The sequence below is a fragment of the Lepisosteus oculatus genome, chromosome 1 (assembly GCF_040954835.1).
Source record: "Lepisosteus oculatus isolate fLepOcu1 chromosome 1, fLepOcu1.hap2, whole genome shotgun sequence".
NCBI classification, from domain to species: domain Eukaryota; kingdom Metazoa; phylum Chordata; class Actinopteri; order Semionotiformes; family Lepisosteidae; genus Lepisosteus; species Lepisosteus oculatus.
Window position 1 is genome coordinate 63,677,448 of NC_090696.1, and position 16,641 is coordinate 63,694,088.

General features: G+C 33.9%; 1 protein-coding gene across 1 annotated transcript in view; it reads left to right on the forward strand.

The window, feature by feature from the left end:
- Window positions 1-950: 950 nt before the first annotated feature.
- kcnip4a (potassium voltage-gated channel interacting protein 4a) overlaps window positions 951-16,641 on the forward strand; it is a 159,018-nt gene continuing 143,327 nt past the window's right edge. The window contains exon 1 of the mRNA XM_006629888.2: window positions 951-1,377. Within this exon, the coding sequence (XP_006629951.1) occupies window positions 1,278-1,377 (100 nt within the window). The 5' untranslated portion in view covers window positions 951-1,277. The remainder of the gene's footprint in view (window positions 1,378-16,641) is intronic.

A 16,641-nucleotide genomic window follows, 5' to 3' on the forward strand; every position in this document is an offset into this window, starting at 1 on the left:
AGTGACACAATAGACCAGAATTGCTGTAAACATTTAAATCTGAAAAGTGAGTTGTTGACAGTATTTTTGTTTCCTTTCTGTGGTAACTGGGTAAATGTATTGCAATGTCTTTCCTCTCCTATAAAGCCGCTGTTTCTTGTTTTCTACAACACAAATTCTTCACGGATGTCCTGTTTTAATATTTCTCTAAAATCAAATTACTTTCAGTCATTTAGTTGGACAACAACCACAAATCATTACATTTTGTTAGAACAGGAGCTCTAAAGTTTCACAAAAGAACAAATACAATTTTAAAGTTCTGAAAAAAAAACAATAATTATTTTGTTTGTTTACATTAATGAGAAGTTAATTGATTGTCAGTAATAATAGCATAACTACACATGTGGGTTTCCAGAGTGGATATGGTAACTAAATCATCCAAAACCAATATCTCATTTAGAATAAATCAAAAGGGCTTTGCAGTATTTCATCTGTCAGGAAAAGAGGGATGAGAAATACAAAATATTAACTGTATACTGTACAGTGAGTTACAACTGTTTTTTTGTCTTTAGTTAAAAAAAATAGCCCATTTATAATTTATCTCCAGTTTTCACAGAGCACAATTCATTTATGTAATATTACATTTTACATTTTACAGGACTCATGGCTTTTCTCATATAGTATTTTCATTCACAAAATTCCCTTAAGAGCTAACAGTAATTCCAGCATTTACCTCTGGAGATTTTAAAATCTGACTATTGGCAAGTATATTGTTAAGGGACTTTACAGCATATGGGATCCCTCTCTTCTTCTAGTGCTCTTATTTTTGCAGTCTGTAGTTCTCTCGGCATCCAATGCGAATCTATACATTTGTTAGAGATCCCGTTGCCCCAGCAACAGATTATCCACAACAACGCCACTTGGAGAAACACGAGCAGAGTATATGGGGAAGCATATTCCCAGATGTCTGACTATCACTCCTGACACAACGACTTTCCACGGGATGTGTACAGGGTGACCTCCTGGGTCTGTGGGTGAATTGTCTGTTTCTTAATGCACGAGTGTCTCTCTGTGTAGGAGAGATAACGAGCAAGTGGATAATCCTGACAGGCCCAAGTTTATCTGCCTGCCACTCCTGGCCCTGTGCTGGTGTAGACAGGATGTGTTCACTCTCTCTCCCACTCTGTCTCGGGCTGAGATGTTGCTTCTCTTAATGTAGTTAAATGGCTTCGCAAAGGCTGCCAGTCCAAAGAGCACTTTTTCTCAGCGGACGCAGTGAGACAATGACCTAACTCATCATGAACTTGGAGGGGCTTGAAATGATAGCAGTGCTGGTGGTGATTGTACTATTTGTAAAGGTTTTGGAACAGTTTGGGCTCCTTGAAGCAAGCATTGACGGTAAGGAAAAAAAAAGCTTTTCTGCTTTAACTTCTTATTTGTTTCAGCAGTAGGGTGCAATGCAGCACATATTGAAAATTGGGTATGGTGATGTACAGAGGAAGCTATTCTAAATAAACTATTTTCTTTTAAATCCTATAGTTTAATTCAAAAGACTTCTTATATATTTTAAATATGTTTCTAAAATGTGGTGATAAGTTTACAGTACATAATGCAAGATACATCAACTGTCATGTTAAGTAGACAGTACTGTATACTATCACCTAATAAACTAAAGAATATCTTCATATTTTAATTATTTGTGTTTCTCACCTTTTTAGAATTAATTTATGCAGTTTGTTTCCTTTTTAAAGTTTTACACATTCAAAATATTACATTTTTATTAACCTGAGTAGAAAACAGGGAAGATAATCCATTTACCTCTGAACTGAAAACTAAATCTTTAAGAGAAAACTCTTGTAGCGAAAATCAAGAATAACAATACATGTTTGGTAAACAATTGGAAGTTGTTTCTGTACTGTATTGTCTGTTAAATAATACTCTGTGTTCTGAATTTCAGTATAAGAATTTGTATTCTTAATTATACACACAATGTATTTAAAGTAAAGGTATTATTGAACAAGTCTCAAGATATGCTAAAACAAACAAAACTGGATATTAATTTACAAATAGTTGAGAAATTGCAGTTCAGGCATTTCAGAGTACTCTTTAAAGATTTAAATAAGGAAATCAAATTATAATTGAGCATTTGAAGACAGCAGTAGGATGTATAGCATCAACAGGTCGTAAGTGCAATCTAGAGTACAGTATGTAGCAGGAATCTTGTCTGCTTCATATAGACTACTAAACAATCTCAAACAATGACTTTTTTATCCTAAAAATAGTAAATGGTACAAAAACCAACAAGTTTAGGAAAGGCTGTAGCTCTGCAAGTATGTATCATTTTTGTTTCTTTTTGTATCTGTTTGTAGGTTTTAATATGTACTGTACATTTAAGCCTGACTTGCCCGAGGATATGATAAAACTACTGCTGAATATTGCTGGCACTCTTTGTAAGTGGAAAAGGGTTTGACATTGGTTGCACAGTCTTGACCTTTATATAACCTGGTACTTATATTTGTGGTGCCTCAATGAAGAATCCTCTCAGTTTTTCTGAATAACAACAGGGATTTCAGGCAATGTAACTAAGTGAGCAGCGTTCTGGGCAATTCTTGTAATGAGTGATTTCACTGCCAGTTCAGAAGAAGTTTGATTTCCAAGTGTTATTTTCTTGCCAGTTCACAACTGACAAAAACAAACAACTAAAAATTAAATTAGTTGCAATTTTTACACATCACAGTGAAGTTTTTTTTTTGACAATGTGATACATATATCAGCATCATACATTTAAATCGAAAACATTCATGCTTGACATTTTACATTTTAGAGTTTATTGACAATACATTTTGTTTGAAGTACGTACCGTATGTATCAGACTTCTAAGACAAAAATATCCAGTAACTCCCAGACGTCCAATATTGGTAAGATAAATTTAAATATAATTGGACTTAATATTAAATAAATAATATTTTTTTATTAGAGAATGTAATATTACCTATCATCCAAACATGATCCATGTTTTTAACAGGTGCTTTATAAAGCATATTATTTATCTTCACATTTTGATGGGGCATTTAAGATTCCTTTTCTAAAAAATCTTGAAAATAGTTATAGCATGTTTCAGGAATATCTTATCACATGTATTTTTATAGTTTTCTGTGCAAATCATACTACTGTTATTATGACCTAGTGAAAAAAACATTGAGCAGATGCTCTTTAAGTTATGATGGAGTCCCCCACCCTACCTCAAAGCACTCAGTATGTGCTTATAGTTTTGCAGCATGTATATTGTACACAATACGATTATTATTGATTTTTTAGCAGCAGAACAACTTGTTTAACACAGTACATCAGCACCATAGGGCTTTCCCAGATCCTAGGCCTTCGATAAATAAATTGATGTACAGTAGCATTTTATTTCTGGTATATTTATACTGTGGTCATGTGATGATGATTTCTAAGAGGTTGTGCCAGAATAAGCTATAGACCTTATGGGATAGGCTTATTTTCTTCCAGACCTTGGGTGTTTTAGTATTTTGTTGCTAAACAGAGAATACTATACTCTTTCTTTACTTTCATTTCTAAAAGAAGATGAGATGGGTCTGTATTTTACAAACTTAAATGGAGTTAGCCTGGCAGATGACTTGTAAGGAAACACCATTCCACTTGATTATATGACTCCCAGAACACAGAAAATGTATAATTCAGTTTACAGACAGTCATTTGTCAATGTGCTCGATAACCTGATTACCCCAATTGAAGATTACTAGTGAAAAGACTGATCTGATTTAAGGAATGATTAACTGAAACATTCTGTTTAATTGAAGACTATAATGTAAAGGGCTTTCCATTTTAAAACTTTTTTTTAATTTTCCAGCGCTGTTATCTGTCACCTGTTTGATCAAATCTCATATAATCTTTTAAGTTATTTTAACAGCTAAAACCTAATCTGATTTATTTATAGCTTCCAAAATTGTTCTCCCACAATTCCCAGTCCAAAACAATTGTTTCACATCACACACCTGTCCTCCAATTATGTGACAAAATGTAAGTATGAAATCACATTAATCTTTTGTGGAACCATAACAGTACACCTATTTTTCCATCGATCCCATGAACTCTTTAAAAGTGCAGTGTGTGCAACAGGCCAGGAGGTGTTTGGATTCTGACACTAATTACAATATCAAGAAATCTTGTGTATTTTCCAAAATACACTATCACAGCACCCCTGTTCCTGTAACTGGTGGCACACCAATTCCATTTAGGAATAGTGGTACTTAATAATACTCCAGGCTGTTAAACTTTGAATATATAGTTGTACAAATAAAATAGAAAATGGTTTTGTCTCACAGTATTTTGCACAAATGTAATATTGTTGAAGTGGAATGATCACAATATATGACAAAGTTGCACTCAAAAGTAAAATACTGTACATTAGAAATTGAGAAAGCGATTCCTTCTGCTAATTACCATAAACCAAAGATTGAATTATTCATGGTCTGTTTCCAATGTGAATGATCTTGTCATTCCTGAATAGGCAAGACCTGATGTGGGCAGTTATGGCTGATAAAGTGGATGAAGATGATGTGCTAAATTGACAAAACGAAAAAAAAGCTTGAACCAGTGCAGAAAACCTTTAGGGAAGGTGGTCCTATGAAATGGCCTTAGATTTTTCTATCCCAACATGAGTAAAAAAAAGCTTTCATTATAAAATGTTTCTAGTGCCTCTGACTTTCAGTATCTTAACAGTTGTCCAGCTGTATGAGCATAAAGAACAAGATATTTCTTTTTATAGCCTTCAAGAAAATGGTCATGAGGCACGTTAATGCAAGTGGACAACAAACATAACAGAATAGCAGCATACAGTAGAAATGTTTTGTTGTTGTTTCAGTAAATATATCTTTGAAATAAAGCAAGTCAAAGGGTCCTTCACAGTAAATACTTACAGTAGCTGTTCTAAAAGAAAGTACAGTACTTGGGGTTATCCCATATTTCACTGCACAAATATAACTGTATATTAATATATTGTGGAAAATGTCACCTCCTTCAAAACGTTAAATACACTTCCTCATGCTAAATAAATAAGGTAAATAAATATTAGTCAATCTGGAACTGTCCAAAATTAAAGTACATCTCAAACCTTGTATAATATACTACAGTGCCTTTATCTACAGTATGCAAATAAAAGGATGAGGTAGGGACCAGATTAAAAAAAGAAGATGAAACACTACAGGAGAATATTTTTGATACAGATGAAAAGGTGAAATCAATTTGTAATGAATAGTGTTAGAATATATTCATTTGGGTGGAGATATATATATATATTAAATTGAACAACCTCATCAACTGAATAAAAGCATTTGGTGAAAAGCCATTAAAAAACTATTTAGTCATTTACTTGAATTGAAGGAAATGGTGCACATACTGTAAAGATGCTCATATCTCTCCCAGTGGTGCTGGGACATGTTCACCTGACTCATGGCTATAGTATATTGCACATTATACATATATACAGATTTTGCAAAGTTAGAATGACAAAATGGCATCCAGTACCGGTAACACAGATGTGGTGTACTCTACAGGTTTACCTTATTAAACTAAATAAAAAACCCATTAAAATGTCAATTTTGCATTACAATTTTCATATTTAAGTAGTTTCTCTGTGTTAATTGCTTAGTTCTTTTGTGAGAACCAAAATTACTAGAGTGTTAATTGGACTAAAACCTGATGTATTCAAATGGCAAAAGGGATTTTTACAATATAAAATTAATAAACCAAGCAATCTGACAAACTAGGCAATTGCCCTGTCTTGTTTAATTGCCTTCATTAGGCAGTAGTTAATTGAGTAACATAACCTATATTAGACACAAAAGTAGCCAATCTAATAAATAATGTATTTTTTATCCCTTGCTACAGTATATATTTTGGTGTGCATAATGTGTTATGTGTTAATGTGACACTTTATTATGACATGGTACAGTACAGTTTATTGGGTATATAAAGTACCGTACTGTAGGTTATTATACTGTAGTATATGCTACAACTGTAGAGTTACTACAATGTCACTGCCTTGTTCTCAAGAGTGTTAATATTCATCCACCTCAGTCTTGTGTTGTAAGTGGCATATCGCTTGTGGCCCAAAACTCCTTGTGTTGCTGGAATTTGGAGGCATGCTTGAGATAATGACTACATTTCAGGGTAGGAAGGCATACCTGGTTAGTTGCTGAGATTGCTGTGGATGCTCATTTATTGCAAATGCATCTGTTGTACAGTTGGAGGTAAATGATTTGTGGATTTTTTTTTCTCTTCTGGGGTTACTTCTTTTTCAGATATCCTAATAACACGTTAGCAAGTTCTACAATACTGAACAAACAAAATGTGTGTCCTCACTTGTTCACTTTATTGAAAACACACATTTAATGTACTAATACAGTATTTCTTCTTCATTTACAGTTGTAGTTGAATTTAATATTTGAATCTAGTTTCACTGTTAATTATCTTTAGTTTGAATGGCCTGAAACACAAGGAGTATCAACATGGGGAATCCTCAGTCTGTTGCACTTTGAGCAAACTGGTGTCATTTTGTTCATCCCAGATGGTTGCACAGAAGGAAGGAAACAGTAAGATACTCTGAAAATGCATATTTTAAAAGGTAGCTTGCATAACGTTTTTTTTCACACAAGTATAAGTAGAAAACTGAAAGAACCGAATAGCCGGCTTGAAAACACCATGATGGCTATTGCAATGCATTTGCATTTAATTCATAATGCATATAGCGTTGTTGATAGTCAACAGTTGCTAATGGGAACCAAATGCTCTCAGCAAATAGCTTTTCAGATGATAACTATTTCAGATTTTAGTGGTTGTTGTAAACAATTAGCAGAAGTGTCAAAAAATGTTTTTGTTTTTAAAGATTTCTGAGATAACGTAAAGCAGACCTTCATGAAAGTCAACTGGTTTGTATGTTATTTTTTCTTGGGTTCCGAGGTAAGAACCAGAAAGGAAAAAAAAGGGGGCTATTATTTAAGTATTAGTAACTTTACTTTTATTAGTAACTAGTTTAACTCCTTGTTGTTCTTTAATGATGAACATGTTACTATCATTAATTTCAGTTAGTTTTAATTATAAAATATCTTGTTTCATAATGTACAGTAGAAGATAACATTCAACCCATGTAATTGTTGGTAATTAAAAGTACATAAACATCTACAGTACATGATGCACTAAGAGATTTACAGTTCACAAACCCATGCATAATATAAGCACAGTTACACTCTGATGTTCTCTTCATAACACTACCACATTGCATTCGTCCACCCATTTTATACTTGCTTTATCCAGTACAGGGTGGCAGAGGAGTTGGAGCCTAATCTGGCAAACAATGGGCACAAGGCAGGATACACCCTGGATGGGATGCCAGTCCGTCACAGGGCACGCACTGACACATACACACACAGACCAGGACAAAGTTTAATCTACCAGTCTTTGGACTGTGAGAGGAAACTGTAGCACCTGGAGGAAACCCACAAGAACATAGGGAGAACATACAAACTCCATATAGATAGTACCCTGGTAATTTAACCCAGGACCCCGGTGCAGCAAGGCAACAATAATAATCACTCTTCTACCAATGCTCCCTACACTACCACCAATGTGAAGGAAACCAAAATGCTAAATCATTATACTATTTTAGAAATATAATTTGAATAAATGACACCTATTCTTGCCTTCTGTTGTTTTTTTTTTTACGTCTGTGGCCTGTTCATCTTTCCATGTACTGCTTCACTATTTTCATTTGTACCCATCCATGTTGTATTTATTGTATACTGTAGGTTCTCAACAAGGTGACTTACATTAATTTCTGCAGGGATTTTGTATGTAACATTGCAGATAAGCCTCTTGATCAAATATAAAGATCTATTATCTGATATCTGTTTAAGATACCAGGAATGCTATTATATAAATATGTAGATGGAAATCTGTCTGGTAAGGTTGGATAATTAATGATAAATGTCATTTACATTTCAGGTTAAATTGTGATTTACTTAAAGTCAGAACATAACTTGTAAATTATTTTGAATGCAACCAGTCTAGCAATTTTGGGGGTTTATAATATGTAAACAGAACTCGTATGATTCTTATTTTTAATCTTTAGGGATTTCTTTCTTGAAATGTAACTTTTAACTTTTACTGCTACTTACAGAACAACAAGGGTCTTGATCTTGATTAAATTAATAAATTGCTTTTAATTTTGGGATAGTATTTATTTGTTTTGATTTAGAAAGTTATAAAAAAATAAACATGAACAGACATGATGCCTCTTTTTAAAACCGATTATTTGAATTAGATTAGATTTCAGCAACTGGCTAAATAAAGGTTAATGTAGAAAGGCTTCATATTATTCATTTTCACCAGACAAGAGTGTTTGATCTCATCCTCACAGTGTGGAGCCGTTCTGCTGCTTTGTATATGGATGGCACCATGAAGCTCCAGACACAGTCCTGCTGTGCATAGACCTGGAATAAACAGAGTTCTTTTAAAGTTGGATAAATTACTTCTCTGTAATGTTACATTTTTGAAGGTTTAAACATACATCCTAACATTTTTGATAGCTCAGTTTATTTCTTTGTCATATTTGAGACATAAGGACAGCAAGAAAATACATGTAATAAAAATTCTGTCACATTTTTTGCTTTCATTTTTTGAAGAGGGTGAGGCTCCCTTTTTATTCATTAGAATGTAGTTCTATTACTTACAATGGAAATCCCGATGCATAATTTGATAATGACTGCACAAGAGAAAATAAAAGAAAATGAAGCTATTCATATTAATCTATGACTAATTCAGGGTGATCTTATGAAAATATGTCTTCAGTCATACATTACCAAGCTACTTTAAAGAGTTAATAAATATAGGCCCAGTCAAAATTCATTCATGATCTTAATCATTTATCATTCAGCCACCAGAAGCAATCACATGCAATTAGTAGGTGCTCTCCTACTCTCCCCCACCTGACAGACACATTTTAGAGTTGGTGATATATTGCTGCTATTTATAGGTACTGTTTTCTTATGTATCGGTCTTAAAGTATTAAAAATCACTTTATGTGTAATCAGTTGTATGCACCAGTTTAATGTCTACTGGCTTAATTATGTTTCTGATATAAATTTCAACAACAACTTAAAGAAGGTTAATCATATTATTCACACTAGGATAAATATAAAAGTATAATCAAACTATAATATACTTTTATTGGTAGGTATGCAAAACATTTTACTACACACTTTTTGAGACTAATAGTACATTTCTTAAAAACAGAAATTACAACATTTTTATATTGGGTTGGACAAGGTAATTGTATGGTTTACCCCCAAACAACTAGCTCCTAATGTAAACTGCATTATATGCATAAAACAATAGACTTTTGGGAGAAGGCATCACATATAGTTAGTAACCTCCAGTGTCCAGAAATGGGCAGTGTCATGCTGTCCAGTGAAGTTTTGCCAACATTTCAGTCAGCATATTTTTGCCAAGATAAGTTGTCTGCATCATCAGCAAAGATATATTCATGTCGTAAAATGCTGTCATCACACTTCATCTTTCTCTGTAAACAAATAAAGACATTGTCAAGTGTATTTACTGTATATGTACAAAGGAAATCTGAGACCAACAGAAGCAACATGAACATAACAGAATTGCATTTATAAAATTGAATGTGTAGTTCAGAAATTTGCATTTGGAATTAAAACTAAAAGAAATAGCAAAGGCAAGAGTTCAGCAAATTTATACTCAAAACACTAATGTGTTTTCGTTAAATAGTTTGAGTAATAGGCTCACATTTTCGCATAGTTTCAGGAATTTTGTCTTTGGCAATTGAAAAGCCAAATAAATTAAACTTATATACAGGCTTTACATACCTTTACATAACTGCTTTATTTGTATTTTTAGACTTCAGGGTTCTTTAACCCAGTTAACCTGAAGTTTTTTTATTACAAAATAATAATAATAATAATAATTGCTTACACTTATATAGCGCTTTTCTGGACACTCCACTCAAAGCGCTTTACAGGTATGGGGACTCCCCTCCACCACCAATGTGCAGCATCCACCTGGATGATGCGATGGCAGCCATAGTGCGCCAGAACGCTCACCACACATCAGCTATCAGTGGGGAGGAGAGCAGAGTAATGAAGCCAATTCACAGAGGGGGATTGTTAGGAGGCCGTGATTGATAACAGCCGATGGGGAAATTTGGCCAGGATGCCGGGGTTACACCCCTACTCTTTTCGAGAAACAGCCTGGGATTTTTAATGACCACAGAGAGTCAGGACCTCGGTTTTACATCTCATCCGAAGGACGGCGCCTGTTTACAGTATAGTGTCCCCGTCACTACACTGGGGCATTAGGACCCACATGAGCCGCAGGGTGAGTGCCCCCTGCTGGCCCCCCTAACGCCTCTTCCAGCAGCAACCTTAGTTTTTCCCCGGAGGTCTCCCATCCAGGTACTGACCAGGCTCACACCTGCTTAGCTTCAGTGGGTTGCCAGTTGTGAGTTGCAGGGTGATATGGCTGCTGGCCATACAGTACATACAAAATACAGTATAGTCCCAAGTGGCAGATGTGCTTGAATGAGATCTTCTCTGGGACTTTTTGTTAGAATTTCATTTATCTTCCTGATTATTCTGATAAATAAAAGATAATTTACAGAAAGCCTGCAGAATGTTTAAAAACTGACTTCAATGAGGTACAGAAGAAGCAGCAAAAGTGTCAGCAAATGCCATGACAATCTTCTTAGAAGAAGAACTTAGATTACCTGTCAGTACAATACCTCTACAATTCCCAATTCTCTTTACTCTGAGATGCTCTTTTCAAGCTTTTTAGCTTTTTGGAGGAGTAATTTGCATCCAGCATACATCAAATTAGGACTGAGATTTCTCTTTGCAAGATATTTTACTGAAATAGTTTTCATGGTAAATAGCAATTTAAGGAGAAATAACAACAGAGTATCATGCAGGACATGTTTAATAAGAAATGTATCAAGAACAAACTGACAGGGTGAGCAAATATTTCATCAGGGTGAAATACCTGTAAAATTAAGCTTTCCTTTTATTTATTGGTCCTGGATGCACTCTGACACGAAAAGGCACTGTGAACTTTTTACCTTTTTTATTCTTTGTCTGGACAAAATCAAGTATAATTCACACTACAGAAATGCATTGTACATACAGTAGGAATTTCATTTTGGAAGAATCAGTAAAACTACACTTATAAAAGCCAAATAAGATTCAGTTTTTTCTTTATTTTCATAATTACTACACTAAAAAATGTTTTGCATTATGTCAGAATTTACCCTCATTTACTAGTTAACCAATTGACAAAAGGAAATATTGAGATAATGAGATGTCACTTTCTATCGAGTGTGAAAAAGCAAACTTAGACAGTTTTTCAAGTACTAATAATAATCACTGTGCATTTATTATAATTACAGAATTGTTATGAGCATTAGGTATATTAGATATGAAAGCACCAAGCAAAAAATACTCTTTAAACAGCAGCTTGTGTTTGCTGAAGGAGAAAAAAGAGCTCTTTCAATGGAATTTCTGTGTATTTATTTTCTTGATGAGAAAATAAATCTGGACTTTGATGATTTTATACCCAAAACAGTTTTTTTTCTGTTTTTCTGCTACAATTAAAGAAATGTTTCCATGAAGGTAGTTGGTTTAATGACAATATATAATGAGTGCTTGATTTGTAAATCACAAGGAATCAGAGATCAGTGTGAATGGGAGAGAAAGAATTGCTGTGAAGTATTTCAATTTCAAAGTATTTCCCAAACATCATTTTTTAAATAGTATGTAAAGAAGGCAACTTTAAATTACCATATAATGGATAAAATATACACATCTGGTTTAACTGTGTGGTTAAACATTTGCTCCACAAGATTTTAAATCACTTGGGGATTCAGTGGCAAGAAACCTTTCAATCACAATTAGAGAAACCGTATGCCAGCAGGGCACACACACAAGCTTTCTACATGAATCCATGCATTACATTCTTATTTTTGGAACATCTCCTTAATCCTTCTTGTTTATTCATTGACTAAGTGTGATTTCATTGACTAAGTGACAAGATAGAGATCAAAGTGATGGCTGATTGTCAGATTCTGATAAAAGCACATTCCCTGCATTACCTTGATATGACATTTAAACCTGTCATACTGGTCTTGATGATTTGGAAATAAAGAATGAGAAGAAAAGATGTAGTACCCTTCTGTAATGGAGGGTCAGAATCCTGTATGAAATAGCCATAAAAATCACTGTCCTATAAAGGCGATGAAATGCTATTAACTGGACTTTAGAAGGAGAACAGCAAATTAAATAGTGAAGGGTTTGGCAAATTGTACAGGTGAGTCATTATCATTTTTCCACATTAGACAGCCCATGCATCACTGAAAATTTGAGAAACAATCTCATGTTCCACCAGTTATGAATCACCAGTCACCTTGACTCTACAGTAGATCCCTCTTACCCTGCACTGTTTGGCCCCCAGTTTTATTGCACAGTAGAAGTTTCACAACACTTCCAGGACTGTTAGCATTAACTCGAAGAATACTCATATCTCATTGGCAGCACTTTGAGCTTACAGATGCCCCACAATTCAAAGGAGCTCTGTTTAATGACAAGCAGTGGCATTCTGGCAGACTCAAACCCACCTTTCTGGCAGTGTTCAGTCAACTGAGTACCGCTACTTTGGGAATTCCAGTTGCCATTATGTACAGTATATGAATAATATACAGTAGTGCAGACTAGACAGTAGGTTTCTTTCTGCACTTCAAACACGTGCCTCGCAACTTGAACAAGTTTCAGTGCACCTTTGTTGAAAATTTTATTATGATAAGGATTATTGACAATGCCTGACATTGCAAGGAAAAAAAATCCCCATACAGTATGTGTCATCTTTGGGGGCAAAATGAAGATTTTGAAAATATGTGCTTAGCTTTTCTGAACAGGGTAAGATCATAACTGTAATTCTTTATCTCTTTTAAGTTCAATCCTTATTGTTTGTTTCCTTTTAATGGAAAAATGTCAACATATTAACACTGAGTTTCAATAAAAACGCAAAGACTTACAGTTGTGAATTAAAATACTGTAGTTTATTGCTAAAACATAAAGATAGTTTTCAGTGTCTCATACTGTATGTAATTAATACAGTATTTGCTTGGTTAGTTTTCATCACAAACGATCTCAAAGAGCTTTAGAAATAGAAGGGAACCTTTTTTATATTTATTTTTTACATTTTGTCAAACACAGTACGTGTTGATTGATTTTACTTAATAACCATATGTTGGATTTTGTGGTTTGCTGAGTAATAGTTATTAATCTTTTTCAATTTGGTCTACATGAAAAACTGCTAAAACTCTAAAGGTCATGGTGGTTGTTCTTGTGAATGCACCCATGGAAATTAAATGCTACAGCGCACAGGAACCCTAATGTTTTTATGGACAACACATCAATTTACAGTATTTTCTATATGCTTCTGTCTTAAGGCAACTTGCTGTCTTGTCCAAACAGAATAGCATCAAATTGCAGCATCTTGCTTGTTTCCTTTTTTGAAAATTTATAATAATGAAGTTAAAATGGGGGAAATCAGATGTTTAGTACCTAACGTTTAGAGACAAGAAAACATCAAATACCATGTAATTGCTATTAAAAAATAAGCTTTGTGCTTGTATTAAACCCTGCTTGGTTTTGACAATACTATCTTAGACACCTGAAATTATTTTTAGAAGAAGTTTAGGCAAATTTAATTACGCAGCTGCTTAAGTGAAATGAAAATTTAATTGGGGTTCCATTTTCCTCACTGTGGGAGTTTCAGCTTTATTATTGAATATTATAAATAGAATTCTGACACTGTTGCTCCCAATTGGTTTTTCCACCTGTTTTGTCTGTCTTTTATAAAGGCTTGACATGAATGACAGCTTATACTCATGAAAATAGAGATGTGGCTACTGTTGCAAAATGACTTGTAATGGTTTGCTAAAAATATAGACAGTACACATGGAAAACTTGAGGTCATATTATCTTCTGACATTTAATCATTGAAGCAGAACTGTATGCACCTTGAATCACAATCATGAAGATCAGAGGTGTGGTATTTGATTTTTGCACTGACATACAGTACAGTATTCTTATTTTTCATAATAAAAGGATTTACAGAATTGTTAAGTTTGAGTATACTGAAATCTTACTAATTAACATGTTGAAACTGATTATCAAGATATTTGCCTTTGTAATACTATTTCAGGATATTTTTTAAGAATACAATGATAGATCTTTCGATATTGTGTAAAACCTAAACATGTCACATACAAAATTCCGCAGTGACTGGACAATTAGACATTATGGGCATGCACCATGAGCTGTGAAATGACTGTTAAATATGTTTTCTGCTCTAACCTCCTGCTAGTTACTTAAAGTAAATATGTCATTGGTATAGTCTTGTTAAAAAAAAAATTCTGATCATTTCAAAATAATAAATATTTAAATGTAAAATACAAATCATTAATAGGACTGGTGAATATTATTTTAATAGATTTTAGACAATCGCAGCATTGCTGTTAATGATGCTTTTCTTTTCTGTTTGAGCAAATATGAGTGCCTAAGAAGTCATCTTTTTGTTCAAAATAATATGATTGTCAACTTTGTTTTTTTATCCCATTGCAGGGTTTTATTATTCTTGTCACTTTTCTTTTCAATTGTTCTTTGAGCCAAGTTGATGTGACAATATGAAGTGAAACAGTTTTGTTAAAAGGATTAATGGATTAGACAGAGGAACTTTGGATGCTGAAGGATAAATCAATTTTTTTAATATACATTACAGTACAGTATTTTTAGCTTTTCCTTAAAAATAATAGAAAGTATACAGTAGTGTTCACAATGTGCCAAAAACTGCCTATTTTTTTTCCATTGAAACAACATTAGTAAGTGCACTAATTTTCACATATTTTTTGTTAACTCATCAAGGACAAAGGATTTGCTATAGACTCAGAGTACTTTCAAATGTAAAGATGTATGGGAAACATCACTCCTTGGTTAAAATTTAAACAAGGGGGTGGTAAGGAACTTTCTGATTGAAAGACAAAATATTCAGAGTGAGATGGTGATACACAATATCTGAATGAAAATCCTTAAGTACTGTATATATCTCTTAGAAATGGGAGCTACTGTATAAAAAGACCAAAATCTACATAAGGATATACTGTATGAATGATTACAAATAAACACCATTTGATCTATCAAGCCCATGTGGTACTGTAGTTAGTATATAATCATGAAGCCATTTATTAATAGAAATTAGGGTACCACATTCAAAAGAGTGCTTTGTTTTCATACACCTACAGTACCTGTACAATCCTTTGGGTAACAAATTCCCAGCACCTCATGGTATTAGTTTTAAATACACTTCCACATACTGTAGTTCATGGTTCAACCAGAGCAGCTTGTGTGCTACAAAGGATCTAAGAATTTCAAAAGATCTTTAAGGTTATCAGGATCCATTTTAAAAGACTGAGTTAAGAAGAGTGCCTTGTCTCGGATTTGAAACTCTATGGTTGACAATTTAGTTAACCGAAGAGTAATGTGTTCATGCTGCTCAATTCCAAGGGGAATATTTGCTGCCCTACTGTACATTGTACCAGCTGGAGCAGATGACGTTTTGGCATCAAAGACATAGGATTGCAGTTATCAAAACAATTGGCATGATGGATGATCTTTTAAGGTTCAAGAGATATAAGATACAGGTATGGTGAATGTTATGCTACATATGGTGTGTACATTAAATGGGAAATAAGTATTGATGTATTAAAGGTGGTGACAATGTCCAAACATAAGCAAAAGTACAGTATGAATGATGGAGCATTTCTATAGTGACTCCCATGGCATTGTGATCTACAGTATGCTGATCTTTGTGCTGTATTATATTATTGAACTCTTAATGAGCTGTGGAGACATAAGCCCGTTCTAGGACACATGACAGCACTGAATGCAAAAGAAGAGCACTTTTAGCACAGCAGGGAAGGCCTCTGAAGACATCATAAATGCAGTAAATGCAGAATCCTTTAAATAAAATGCATTGGGTCAATAGATAAATGATAATCTAACAGATTTAGTTTCTCATTCAAACAACTGGTCAGTTTGTATTATGAAAATAAACATCATGGTTGCAGACATTTCTGATGTTCTGGTTCTCTGACACTTATTTAGGACTTTAAAAGCTACCAACATAAAATCAAATAAAGTTCACATGTGGGTCAAAGTCATTTTCTTTTGTCTTCAACCTCATATCCCTTCTGAGTGTTTTTTACTCCTGTGGCACAGCACAGCACTTTAGGACTAAAATTTGTTTTTTGTGCTCTTTGCATTTTAATAAGGTTCTGGCCCCTGTCAAGTGGAATACTACCAGTATTGACAAGGTCTAACATCTTAACATTTCAAAGGGAAAAAATGTAGCCTTCTTTTCTTACATCTAGTAGAACTCTTGTGATGAATTCCTTGATATGGTACCTCCTCATTTCCATCAGAGATATGCCAATTATAGTTGACCTTGTATTTGTCTGTGTCATTAAGGTTGCGAAACTAATTTATTATCATTATGATTTATTACCAT